We start from the raw sequence: 13,587 nt of genomic DNA on the forward strand, positions 1-13,587 counted from the left end.
CAAACTTATGTATATTTTTTTATGAATTTGCTTATCGTTACTGGTGATCAATATTCATCTACTCAAGATAATCCATTTGAATTTTGACCTATGAGTTATCCTAATGGATTGTTTTTTTTTTATTTTAAATCCTGAACAGTCAACACAAAAAATATAGCGGGGTAGTTTGCGAAATACATTTTATGCTATTCGCATACCCTCGACAATAGATAAAAGCTATTAGAGTATTTTTTTTTTAAACCAAGCCAGTGTTTCCCAAACTTTTTTGACTTTCGCCCCCTTGAGACCAATATTTTTTGGAATCGCCCCCCTGATATGAAATCTAAACATTTGTACTAAGCGTTACACTTACGTTGAAGTTTGGATCAATATCTCATCATAAGTATACCAAACATTGGTCAAATTTAAAGGATGTAGCAGTCAATCATAATGCTTCAATAAAAATACCGCAAAAAGAGTGTCTACTACTTGTATGTCCATAGAAGAGTCATGTAATATCTGTCATATGCATCAATTGCCTTTGTATCAACAAATCTGATGTACGATCATCAAAAAATGGTCGGCTCACTTTCTGTATTTTTGTCTTCTTTTTTTAATGTTTCTTAAGTTGTTCAAATAAACTTACAAAATATCGGATAATACATTATTGGCTGTTCTAGAAACACTCGAATCTATATTCAAAATATAAGAAAATATCAGTAAACCCAGACTTTTTTCAACTCATAATTCACTGAATATAACGTTCAACTTAGATTTTTTAAAGCTTTGATACATAAAATTTTATGTCGCTCAGGCCTATCTTTGAGTAGGGTGATTTACGTATGTGGTATTCAGTGATTTTATCATTGAAACCCGATTTATGTCCACCAAAGTCACATGGATTTGTTTATAATATGCTATGTACTATAAATACTATTTAGTATGCGTATCAAGAAAATAACGAAATGAGTACTTTAATAAATGTGTGAAACATAATAAAAACTTAAGGTGCCTTATTCTGAAGATTCCCTAACAAAAAGTCAACAAACTTTACCTTAGACTTGGAAATAAATTTCACACATCGCCAAAAGTTTCTGCTTTCAAAAAAGCATTCAATTTTTTTTAGCAAAAACTATTTAGATCCGACGATTGTCAAATTTGTTTATCATAATTTGAAAACGAGAACCGATAAATTAGTTAGGTGTCAAATAAATTCTTCTTCAGATGTATATGCTATCATTAAAATATGAGTGCCTCTTACAAACTTTGAATCTATTTTTGATTTTCAATTGCTCCCACTTTCGCCCCCTTTCTAGCATTTTCACCCCCCAAATTCAGTTTTATGAATTTTCGCCCCCTTGGACCTGAAAATCGCCCCCAGGGGGGCGAATTCGCCCACTTTGGGAATCACTGAAGGCCTTTCAAACTACTCTGAAGTTATAACCTTCGAGATCTACATGTTCTACTTTAATTTATATTCACTCTACTCGACAAGTGGATTACAAAAGAGTTGTAACAGGTTTTGTTACTCAATAAGCACGTGTTTTTAAACAAAATGTGTTATAATTTTGGCTGGTTAGTAGTTAAAATAACAAAATTTTATCTACACTTCTTCTTCTTCTTCTTTTTGGCATTACGTCCTCACTGGGTCAGAGCCTGCTTCTCAGCTTAATGTTCAATGAGTAATTCCACAGTTATTAACTGAGAGCTTATTTTAGCTAATGTTGCCATTTTTGCATTCGTATATCGTGCGGCAAGTACGATGATACTCTATGTCCAGGGAAGTCAAAGAAATTTCCTTTACGAAAAGATCCTGGACCGAACGGGAATCGAACCCAGACAGCTTCAGCATGGCTTTGCTTTGTAGTCGCAGACTTTAACCACGCGGTTAAGGAAGGACCCCTATCATTATAAAAAAAATAGTTTCTTTAGTAATATAAAACCATTTTGACCACGATTTTCACTTTACTATTTTACTGGGAGTAAAAGGATGGTATTTCTGAAAATTTAGTCATTGATTGATGATGGTCACTAGAATGACCTAGTTACAAAAATTTGTGGAATATTATTGGTGGTTTTTATGCCCTACCTTCAGTAGAATAGTGAAGAATACCAACATACAATTTGTTCATAAAAATTAAGGTTTTTGTTATGCGAAAAATAATATTTTACTTCGAAGAACAGGAAATCTTAGGAATTTTAGGAAAAAAAAACTATTTAGTTCAACCATAAGCATTTTGTCAATTCTTATATTTTCATAACATTGTAGAATAGTAGTTGAACGATGCACAGAAAACCGATAACGATTTCATTAATAAATGAAAAAGATTATATTATACAAAGTGTTCACTTACCAAATAAACAGTCCTTAATTGTTTAGACATTACTCCTAATATTTTAATAGGAGTCTGCTACACATTCACAATTCTACCAAAGAATTTTTCTATCGAACTCCTTGGAGGCTTTTTTAGATATTTTCAATAAATAACATTTAAGGATTTCTCCAAAAGTTCTTTCAGGAATATCTCTGAGGATAAAAACTGTAAAAATCTGTTGATGTTTTTTTTTTCTGTAAGTCTTTCTAGAATCCTTTCAGAATTAACAACTTCTCTAAGAATCAAGAATTACTCCTAAATTACCAAAATTTCTACAGAGATTAATATAAGATTTTTTTTCATTTCTTTAAGCATAGTTCAAAAGATTCCTCCAGAATGTTATCCCATAGACTTCTATGCAATGTTTCCCAAGAATTCATGAAAAATCCATCCAAAACTTTCTTCAGGAATTTATTCTGAAAATAGTATTTATCCATTCAAAGATTTATCCAGGATTATTTCTAAATATTCTCAGCCTAGCAGAAACTAATGGAATTTATAATGTAATATCTTGAGAAATTTTCTTTGGATTCTGCGGATTTGTTTTTGGTAGTGTTCTTAGAGATATTCATAGGTGAATTATAATTACGAAAATGAAATCCGAAAGAAGCATTTAGTGAATTCCTGAAAAATCAATTTTCCTGTGACAATGCAAGTTGTTTTAGATGAACTTTTTTGAATAACCTGGAGGAAATCCAAACATCTTTAGGTACCTCGGGGTATATTCTTGAAACTCATGAAAGTTTCTAAATTTCAAAAATCGTTTTATATTTTTTAAAGAAATCCTTAAAATAAATCCAGGGATGACTGCTATATAAAATTCTTGAGAAAACCAAGTGATGTACCACTGGAGAAATGCCTGGAGAAATTCTTGCAGGAATTGTTGTGAGATCGTTTTATGTGATACCTGAAGTAATTCCCGGAATAATACGAGAAGGAATGCTTGGAAAAATATAGAGGGAAAATTTCTAAACAATTTCCAACTATCTAAAGAATTTTGCAAACTTCGAAATTCCTTTAGATACATTTGATTCATTTCTTAGGTGTAGGATTTTGATTCCATATGATAATATCTTTCAACTATTCAAGGCAAATTACTGAAAAAATCTTTGTAGTGTTTTTTGGAAGAATCCCTGTCTAAGACAATGCTTGGATATGTTCTTGGTGGAAATCCTGGTTTGGTGTATATTCTGTATTTATTTCAGTACGAAAATAGAATTTATAAAAGGATTTCCAAAATAGGTCTTGTAGGAGCTTTTACAAGTTTCCCAGAACAAACTATTCTGAGGGATTTTCTTGTGAAGGTTTCAAAATCTGGAAAAAATCATTAGGAATCCCTGTTTGGCAGATTACTGGAGATACTGATAGCTTCTGATTCACGAAGAAGCTTTGTGATTACTAATTTGACTAGTCCGTTATCTAAGACAAATTCCTTATAATGCCTCTGGCTATCCACAAGACCTCTTAACTCTCTTATATCCAACCATGTCATTAGACGGGGTACCCTTTGAAATTTGGTGTTTTTTCGTAACTCGTAAATCAAAATTATTTTATTTTTAGTTAATAAATAGGACCATAACACGCAAATTACAAGTTTTTTTTTATTCTTCTTCTTCTTTCTGGCGTTACGTCCCCACTGGGACAGAGCCTGCTACTCAGCCTAGTGTTCTTATGAGCACTTCCACAGTTATTAACTGAGAGCTTACTATTCCAATGACCATTTTTTGCATGTGTATATCGTGTGGCAGGTACGAAGATAATTTTTTTTTTATTATTTTGTTTTATGTTTTTGTAGTTTTGAAAAATGTTTGAACAAATTGAATTATTTTATAACCAACAAATGCCTGAGCATTCAATTTGTGAAACCAAAATGTCTATAATTTATATTTTTTCCATGATCAACCTATTTGAGAAAAGCCTGATGGTATTAAATTCACTTCAAAACTGATTTCCGTTAGTTACACGAAAATTGAAATAAATTTCACAAAACAATCATGTTTCAAAACTACAGTAAAATCTGAATTTTTTATTGTCATCAAAATCGGTAATCAGAAAAGGATCCATGAAAAAAAGGATTAAAAAAAAAAGTTCAAAATTCAATATTAATGAATTTCCTAATAAAATTGGCAAATGATTACCAAAAAAGTAATAAATTTTAGATAGCGAAAAATGATATTTAAATCGCAAAAAAATGGTGCCATCAGTGCACCAGATTCCGCTCATTTAAGGGAAGTTATGTGTTCAAATGTTTATTACAAAATAACTATTGCGTCGATCAATACTATTTTTAAGTCACAATGTAGCTCCTCCAAGTATAGGTAATCAGCGGCAAAATAAAAATAATTTTAAAACTTTCATAAAAAAATATTCAATTGCATTTGTTAATGCATCTAAGTGTTCCTATTTCCGCTCATGGTAAACAGATTTCGTGACGAACTCACTAAAATTACATTATTTCGCATTTCGTTATTTATCCTGATATTTGTTATGGTCAAATCATAGCTACTACTTCAATAGGGAATGCTGTATACTGAAATCGACATTTCTTTAAAATTGTGTTTAATTTCTTGCATTGGAACACACAAAAATACCTAGTGATCCAATATAAATAGAAAGAATTATTTTATCAAATGAAAATAATGTCATACGACTTTATTTGAAAGTTTGTAATATTGCTAGAAAATATCCGTGCGAAAAATGTTGGTTTTTGACATTTTGACGTTTTTTACACTAGTGAGCGGAAAAAGGGGCATGAGCGGATACTGGTACACTGCTTTTAGGACATTTGGTCGAAAGACATTTGGTCGAATGACGTTTGGTCGAATGGCATTTGGTCGAAAATCAATTTAATGATAAGGTCATTTGGTCGAATGGACATTTGGTCGAATGGACTATACCTTCATTTGTTCAAATATACATACAACGAAGGAAAATTTTGTTTAAAAAAGGTCTGTGTTCAGGTGTGAAACCTTATTTTTTCGAAAATAATGACTGGTTATTACATTTAAGTGAGTTTATTATACTTTTGAAATATCATCATTCTTTATTCTGTTCATAACCTTTCATTTTCATAAAACATTGTCAATTATGTTTTTACTTTAACATTTTACTGCTTTCAACTACTTTTTTATGAATAACACTTTAAAGATATTTCCATATTACTTACAATAATGAAAGATAGACTAGTTCGGAAGCAAATACTACCAAAAATGAAAACGATCATATAAGTCAAACACGGTTTTTTTTATTTTGTCCTGATGTCACGATTTGAACCATCCAAATATTCATACTTATTATGTACAATACAAAATGAAAAGTATTTCTTCTGAATTTCTTCTTGGTTGTAATAGGAAAAAAGCGTCTTGAGTTCTGCTTCATAACGGCAAAAGGCAGGTCCTTTGGAACGTATCAAAAACATAAGCCAGCCATCAAGATTTCGGTATCCATTGACCCAAAAGAACGTTGTCAGTTTAACTCTTTCTGTGTAGCCAAATGTCCTTGATCTAACAACATTCCTGATGTAATCGAGCCATGTATATACGAGACCGCAGACATCTTGAATTGTGAATAAAATGTCCGATGAATATTCACGATAAATCTTCGAGAGTTGTTCCAGTGGATTGTTCATCTTGAGAATTGAAAGCTTAATGAAAATCGCCAAGAACATCGCTAACTTGATTGCGCATGTTGCTATGGTAAGTATGGTAACTATAGAATTCTCCATAAACAATTATTTTCATACTGCATAATGGACCGATGCACGAGTTCACTATCTGACGTTTGAGCGGTGCCGTGTTATTTATGTGACCATGGCAACGAGTGAATTCAGCACCGCTCAAACGTCAAATTAGTGAACTCGTGCATTGATCCATGGACCTATGCACGGGTTCACTATCTGACGTTTTAGCGGTGCCGTGTTATTTATGGGACCATGGCAACCAGTGAATTCGGCACCGCTCAAACGTCAAATTAGTGAACTAATATGACGTTTGAGCGGTGCCAAATTCACTGGTTTCCATGGTCACATAAATAACACGGCACCGCTAAAACGTCAAATAGTGAACTCGTGCATAGGTCCAAATCTCCGCAGCTAACGCATCAGGATTTGATTTTCATTCGTAAAGTAACCTCCGAAGATGGACGACCAAATTGAGAAGCTCATCGCGGATTGGAGTAGCTCGGAGGACATCTGGTTGAACTGCCAGGACGAGGACGGTAAGTGTTGTAAAAGCATTGCAAAGAAACCATTCGAAATAATAAAAACAACGGATCGGAACAAAATTGAAGACATGAAGACAGAGCAAGATAAAATCAATAAGATTGAAGACGATTTGGAGAAAAATATAGAGGATATTCCAGAAGAAGAAGTTACCGGTAGTTTAATTGAGAACGCTGCGAAATCCACCACTGAAGCCCACTATGAAGTGATGCATTCCATACGGGGAAGACCAAAAATGATGTTTGGCGGCTACGTTTATCACCTCAACAAGACGGTAAGCTGTCCAAATATTGTATAAGTGAATCTTTAAACACTTATTATTTGTCATGTTTTAGATGTAAGATGTCCACTATTGGAGCTGTGTAAAGAAAAGTTGCACGGATAAGCAGAGCCGGTGTGGCGCAACACTGATTTCGCAGTTTTCGGCAGGACAGCATCAATTAGAGGCGCCAAGTGATCATACCCACCCTCCTAATATATTGGAAAATCATCTGCGCTACAAGCAATCCCTGAAAAGGCGATCGAAGGAAATTTATGAAGCTCCTGCCGTCACGATCAGTGCTTGTGCTTCGAGTGCACCACTTGAGGTAAGTTAACCTATTTTTTTTAAAGTCAGTAAACGTGACATTATTCTAATTAAATCACATAGGTCCAGACGATGCTTTCAAAACCTGCTCAGAAGAAAATATGCCAGAGAAGCCGAGAAAAAAAAAGAAATATTTCCCCCAGCTCCGGAGACACCAGATGATTACTTCAAAATCGACGACAAGTATGTTAAAACCTTGGACGGCACACCGTTTTTAGTAGGTCAGAAAACAATAGAAAGTGATGCGATATTGATGTTTTGCACGGCAGGTGAAGTATTCCATTAAATTAAATAATTGAGAAAACATATTAATGAAAAATATAATTTTAGACAACGTCAATCGTTTGGCTTCGTCTAAACTTTGGATGCTTGATGGTACTTTTGCCACAGCGCCGCAAAACTTTCGGTAAATGTATTCCATCCTGGCACACATCGGCAACGGAGAGTCTGCAAGATTTCTTCCTCTCGTTTTTTTTTCTACTTAAATCAAAATCTGAAGAAACATAGGTATACCGAAGCGTTCCAGATGCTAAGCGATTTCGCAGCACAGCATGGTGTCGAGCTGGATCCGGATGTAATAGTTACGGATTTCGAGAGAGCAGCCATAAACGCGGTGCATGCAATATTTCCGGAAAGCCGAGTGCAGGGATGTTTCTTCCATTTGACTCAGAACTTCTACAATAGAATTCAATGTAATGGCCTGGTGTCATCATACGCACGAAATAAGGATGTTTTTATGGCATTCAAAATGACAGAAGCCCTTGCGTTCGTACCTAGTATGTGCCCGAAGCATTTCAAGTTTTGCGGAAGTCTGCGCCAGCCGAAATGCATAGTTTTTTCCAGTAAGTACGAAACCAAATTCTTATATGGAATATAAATTTATAAACTTTCATCACATAGATATGTGGAAAATAACAACGTTCTTGGTTGTGTGAGGCTAACGAAACAGGACGGTAGCGTTGTTAGAAGCAAGCCGTGTTTTGATCCAAAAATTTGGAATGTGCGTAAAAATGTATTGGATGATCTACCGCGTACTACCAATCGGTTAGAAGGATTGCACAAACGGTGGCGTATACTGTCCAAACCTATCCCTGGCTTCTATGAAACAATTGTCAATTTGCAGAAAGAGCAAAATATTACCGGCGGAGAAGTATTATCTACTCTTCATGGCGTTCCCGTGCCTAAGCGGAGCGCAAAGGAAGTCGAAAAAGACTCGCGGCTAAAAGAATTAACTCAGAATTTTAAAATGTATCCAAACACCCAAGATTATTTGCGTGGTGTAGCTTTAATACTCAAGGACTCTTGATTTTTACTACAGTTTCTGTTTTGATTTTACTTTTTTGTTATTTGTTTTCATTTCGTTTTCTTCAAAAAAAAAATGCCAATAAATGTTATTGAAATGTTGCATATATTATCGTGAATCTTTTTCTTTCATTATTGTACTAACTAAATATTATTAAAACCTTACGCGCTTGAAAGTAATAAATTTGTGAATATATCATAGTCACCTGTTTTGTGAACATATTTTCAATTTACTTGTGATGTGTGCCCAAAAATATGTATAAGATATTTTCTTTAAGTTTGTCTAATTGAAAAATGTTATTCGTATGTTGTGGGTACGATCTCACCGGTCAAGGATCTTTTCTTAAGGGAAATTTCTCGATTTCTCAGAGTATAGAATATCTTCGCACCTGTTACATTATATACGAACACACTTTTAATAATTCTACTAAATGCCGCACATTTTTCATTTTAATGAAATAATTTTCGTCTAAATGTCCATTCGACGAAATGTACTTTCAACCAAATTTCTTCACAATGAAATTTGCTTTCGACCAAATGTCCATTCGACCAAATGTCCCTTCGACCAGATGTACTTTCGACCAAATGTCATTCGACGATATGTCATTCGACCAAATGTCATAGATTCTGGTACACTGATGGTATTAGAATATTAAACTTCTTGAACTGCATGTACTGCCCATACAAACATAACTGTCCTAAATATATTTTCGAACCAACACTTTTTTCATCTCTAAATCCCTATACCGGGTACCCCCGTTGGTTTGACCACATTTAATCTGAACACTTTTTAATTTGTACCCCGCTAATTTGCACATCGTTCAGATTAAAAATGGTTCAAACGTCATTCAGCTCATGGAACGTAGTAAAGTGAAATGGAACGCTGTGGAACGGAACGAAAATCAAAACAAAACAGCCAAAAGGGTAACCAGAAGTACGATTTTCTGTTGTTCGTAGGGTGATTAGAAGTTCAATTTAAAAATGAACCCCGATGGTTTGCATGAGGTACCGTTCAAATTAGCGGGGGTGCACGGTATTAACATGTACTATGTATATAAAAATTAACACAATTTGTTGTGGAACGATATGCAGATGGTGCGAAATTTGAATTTGAACCCAAATAGCAATTGCAAAACGTAAATTATCAAAACAAATCTAATTAAATTAAAAAAATAATCTAATGTGAATGATGATGATTTCATTGCATTCAACTGCAATTGCTATTCGTCGATCACTGACGTAAAATAATAAAACAATCAATATCAAATGACGAAGAAGTTATCCGGAAACATGATCCATCATCCTCATACTGGGACTGTAATTGACTGAGGAAGGAGGGAAGACTATCGATTCCTTTCGAGTATAAGTAGTTGCGCTGATGTGTCGGTAAGTGTCCAAGTGCCAGGGGAAACATACAAGTGATCAAGTGGATATAGTTTCAAATAAAGCTGGAATGTTCCGCCTTTGACAGTGATTCAATTGGTTTTAGGTGTCTATGGTTGATGTTAAAGTCTCATCCTACTTTCCTACAATTGTAACTGATCTTGGAAGGTTTCCAAAATTAGGCCATGTGGATAAATTCATTGATATAACGGAATAATTGAATGAAAACAATTCTTCAATTTTAATTTATTCTGCTGTTTATAATGACTCGATTTTTCCGATGATCTTATTAGGAGTCGTCCATAAATGACGTAGCTTTTTAGGGGGGAGGGGGGGCTTCACGAATTTGTGACGATGTGTGACGAGGGGAAGGGAGGGGTCCTAGCTAGTGGACGTAGCATTTTGAATCACGTCGGTAAAATAAGAGGCGCTAAAAAAAAATAAACAATTATTTTTTATCAAACTCCTTTTTTCCTATAAAATGATAATTCAGCTTCAAAACATTCATATGACAAGATTGAAAAAAATCTAAGAAAATTTAGATTAAACATTAAATTAAATAATTATGTGAACATTATATGCATGCTACGGAGATGAACCAGCTGGGCTGAAAATCTCCCTAATAAAGATAAATAATAATAATATGCATGTCTTAATAAATTAATTTATAAATAAACAAATTAAAAGATGCATAAATTAATTAAAAATCAATGCTTTAACAACTTGGATTGTTTTAGCTTTATTCATATTTTCTGTAAGAGCTTATTTCTTTAAAAAAACAATTTGTTCGGTTTGGAAAATATTACACTAAACAAGATATTTATTCCATGAATTATGCTCTCAATGTTGCAGAAGATTTCCATCCAATCAACTCATCGATTTGTTTTTAAATAACAATGTTCTTGATGAAATAGCCTGAATACAACTTGGTGGAAAAGCCTGGACAACAGATTCGAGTGTTATCGAAAATGTTCTATCATTCAATATGAAGAAAGATTATTTTTAGTATTCAATTGGTTTGTTATAGGTTATGTAAGATCATTTCAGTATGGGGGACGATAATGAAGTTAAGCTGAAATATTAATAAAGATAAATAATTTGTATAATTATCGCTAAGATTTTATGAACCTTCCAAATATTACAAGTGTAATCTTTTCTACATCTGGCACCTAATTGCTAAATGGATTTCAATTTGGATAATAACGACGAATAGCCATTTCAAATTAAGCTATATTGTTGATTATTTTCATTGAAATCTATTTCCTAAAAACGAATAATCAAAAAACAATTCTCTAATATAACGATTTTTTTTTTCAACATATTATAAAATCTATTGTACCCTAACTCGTTACTGTTAGCTTCATCAATCCAATCAAAGATTTATCCATTTTTCTATATTTTCAGCTGTAAACTTGTTTTCATTGTAACAACAGCAAAATTAATACAATGTAGCCAACAACTTAAACAGGGAAAAGTTTATTTAAAACTGTTTTCCAAGTTGCCTTTGAGCACTACTGCAAATCAAACTTTTATTCGTTAGATTATGCTTACGTTTCAGTCAGTAATTAATATCAATTTTTTTATTGAACTTCTGAATTCAATTTTTTTTTTTGTTTTAACCCTATTGCTGAGAAAAACAAATAAAAATAAATCTAGGGGGGGGGGTTGCTTGATATGCTACGTATTTTCCAAGGGGGGTATCAGCATTTGTGACGAAATGCTACGAGGGGGGAGGGGGGTGTAAAAAATCAGTGAAAAAATGCTACGTCATTTATGAACGGTCCCTTATTAATCTGAACCGTCATTCACTTGGAAACAATCTTTGACGTACGCTAATCAAAAGTGCATTTTTTCTTCCCGCGCACCAGACCTATGCCCATAATCTATTAGGAAGTCGTGAGGCTTCGTTTGAAGATAGTTGAAATAATCAGAGTCATGCTAAATACAAAAAAAAAACTCAAGGCGAATCCAGTACGAACCCAACAAGAAAAACGTTGCATGGTACTTACTCTGGAGGTAATGTTGCTTTTGCTTTCATTATCGGCGTAGTGGTCGTCTGTATTAATTGTCATGATGCTGGCTGGCCGGGTTGACCTCTTATCTACGGTAGCGTGTTTTCCTCTTGAGGAAATATTTCTTCCTCCTTACTACTCGACTCAATGCGTCGCTGAGATTATATTCCGAAAAACTGTGAATGGAAATGATAAGAAATTATACATTATAAGGATCACCGCATTTTTTCGAAAAGGTCAGCTCAATTCATTTGGCAAATGTTACATATCGGGAAGTCGTTGTGCAATCGAAATGCAAATATGGTTGTATTATTTATCATCTAGCATAGAGAAATTCAAAAATCATAATTTTCATAAAGTTTTTGATAGAAAGATGTTCACATTTCTCGGAACTTCCCTAGTCTTGCGGTAACGTCCGCGACTACAAATCAAAGCCATACTGAAAGTGTTTGAGTTCGGTTTCCGGTCGGTCCAGGAACTTTTCGCAATGGAAACTTTCTTGACTTTCCTGGGCATAGAGTATTATCGTGCCAGTCACGCGATATATAAATGCGAGAATGAGAACTTTGAAAATTAAACAAAATGAAAACTAATTTTGATATTGTGTTCTTAGATTATGCTAACTTGATTTGATGATATTTTGATCGAGTTAGCAACAATCGCTTCAGAATTTGAGATCACCATTGTATATGAGAATCATCAAAATGTTAACATAATTTGATATTAACGATTGTTATAACCTGTAGGATGGGACCAGTTATTGGTAGTGGCCAAAATGGTGAGCTTTCGAAACATTCCTCCAGGAACACCTATAGAAATTCTTGCTAAAATGTTTGAAAAATATTTGTAGAACAACTTCTGAGCTAATTCTGAGAAAATTCTGTTCTGGAAGTTATACCTGCAGATACTGTAAGCGAATTTCACAAAGCAGCAGATGGAATTTTTTGATAAATTATTGAAGAAACCTCTAAATTACTTTATGTTATATTTAGGGACAATTCACAGTGATTTTTTGGCAATTTCGTGGTCAAAATAGCATAGCAGTAAAAAAAATCCTTTATTTGATTGAGTTTTTTAAATATAATTACTATATTAACAATTTTTGTTGATATTCTACTAATTTTGTTTTAATGTACAGTTCAAAGTTTTCAACTCAAGTTTTACAGAATTATCTCTCAGAATCTTTTTTGTTCTGTCCATTAATTATGTCGCATGCGCCTACAGGGGAGAGTGATGAAAAGGTAAGGATCAATCGTGTCCAGTTCACGCAATTTGAAGAAACTAGTGGCGTGTCGCTTACTCCTACGGGGGAGTCAGTAGTGCAAGGTTAACCACGTGGGTTTATCGGATCAAAGAAAGTGTTGTTTTGGGTAGAGCATTCATGAGCTGCGATCCTCATTTTATCCAAATATTTATCAAGAAGTCCTAACCATACATAATTGATTGTGGCGGTTATTGTCACCAAAACACATAAAGGTAAGGATTGCGTACTTAGCTAGTAGTACAGCCTGGGTGCTGTTGTCCTTCTGACATCAGCTAAAGTGAGGAGGTGCGTTTCGAGCGTCTGTCCACCAAGGAGGTGCGGCTCAAAAAGCGTCTGTTCTGGCATCCAGCGGCTGAGTATGAAATGCTGTATCAATTGGGCCTTCCTTAGCCGAGCGGTTAGAGTCCGCGGCTACAAAGCAAAGCCATGCTGAAGGTGTCTGGGTTCGATTCCCGGTCGGTCCAGGA

The 13,587-nt window shown here is 34.2% G+C and overlaps 1 protein-coding gene across 3 annotated transcripts in view; it reads right to left on the reverse strand.

The window, feature by feature from the left end:
- LOC23687419 (protein white) overlaps nt 1-13,587 on the reverse strand; it is a 62,951-nt gene that overhangs the window by 15,879 nt on the left and 33,485 nt on the right. For all 3 annotated transcript variants that reach the window (XM_021844716.1, XM_021844708.1, XM_011494678.2), the window contains one exon: nt 11,854-12,032. In XM_021844716.1, coding sequence (XP_021700408.1) covers nt 11,854-11,916 — 63 coding nt within the window. In that variant the 5' untranslated portion in view covers nt 11,917-12,032. The remainder of the gene's footprint in view (nt 1-11,853; nt 12,033-13,587) is intronic.

The sequence above is a fragment of the Aedes aegypti genome, chromosome 1, assembly GCF_002204515.2.
Source record: "Aedes aegypti strain LVP_AGWG chromosome 1, AaegL5.0 Primary Assembly, whole genome shotgun sequence".
Lineage (NCBI taxonomy): Eukaryota > Metazoa > Arthropoda > Insecta > Diptera > Culicidae > Aedes > Aedes aegypti.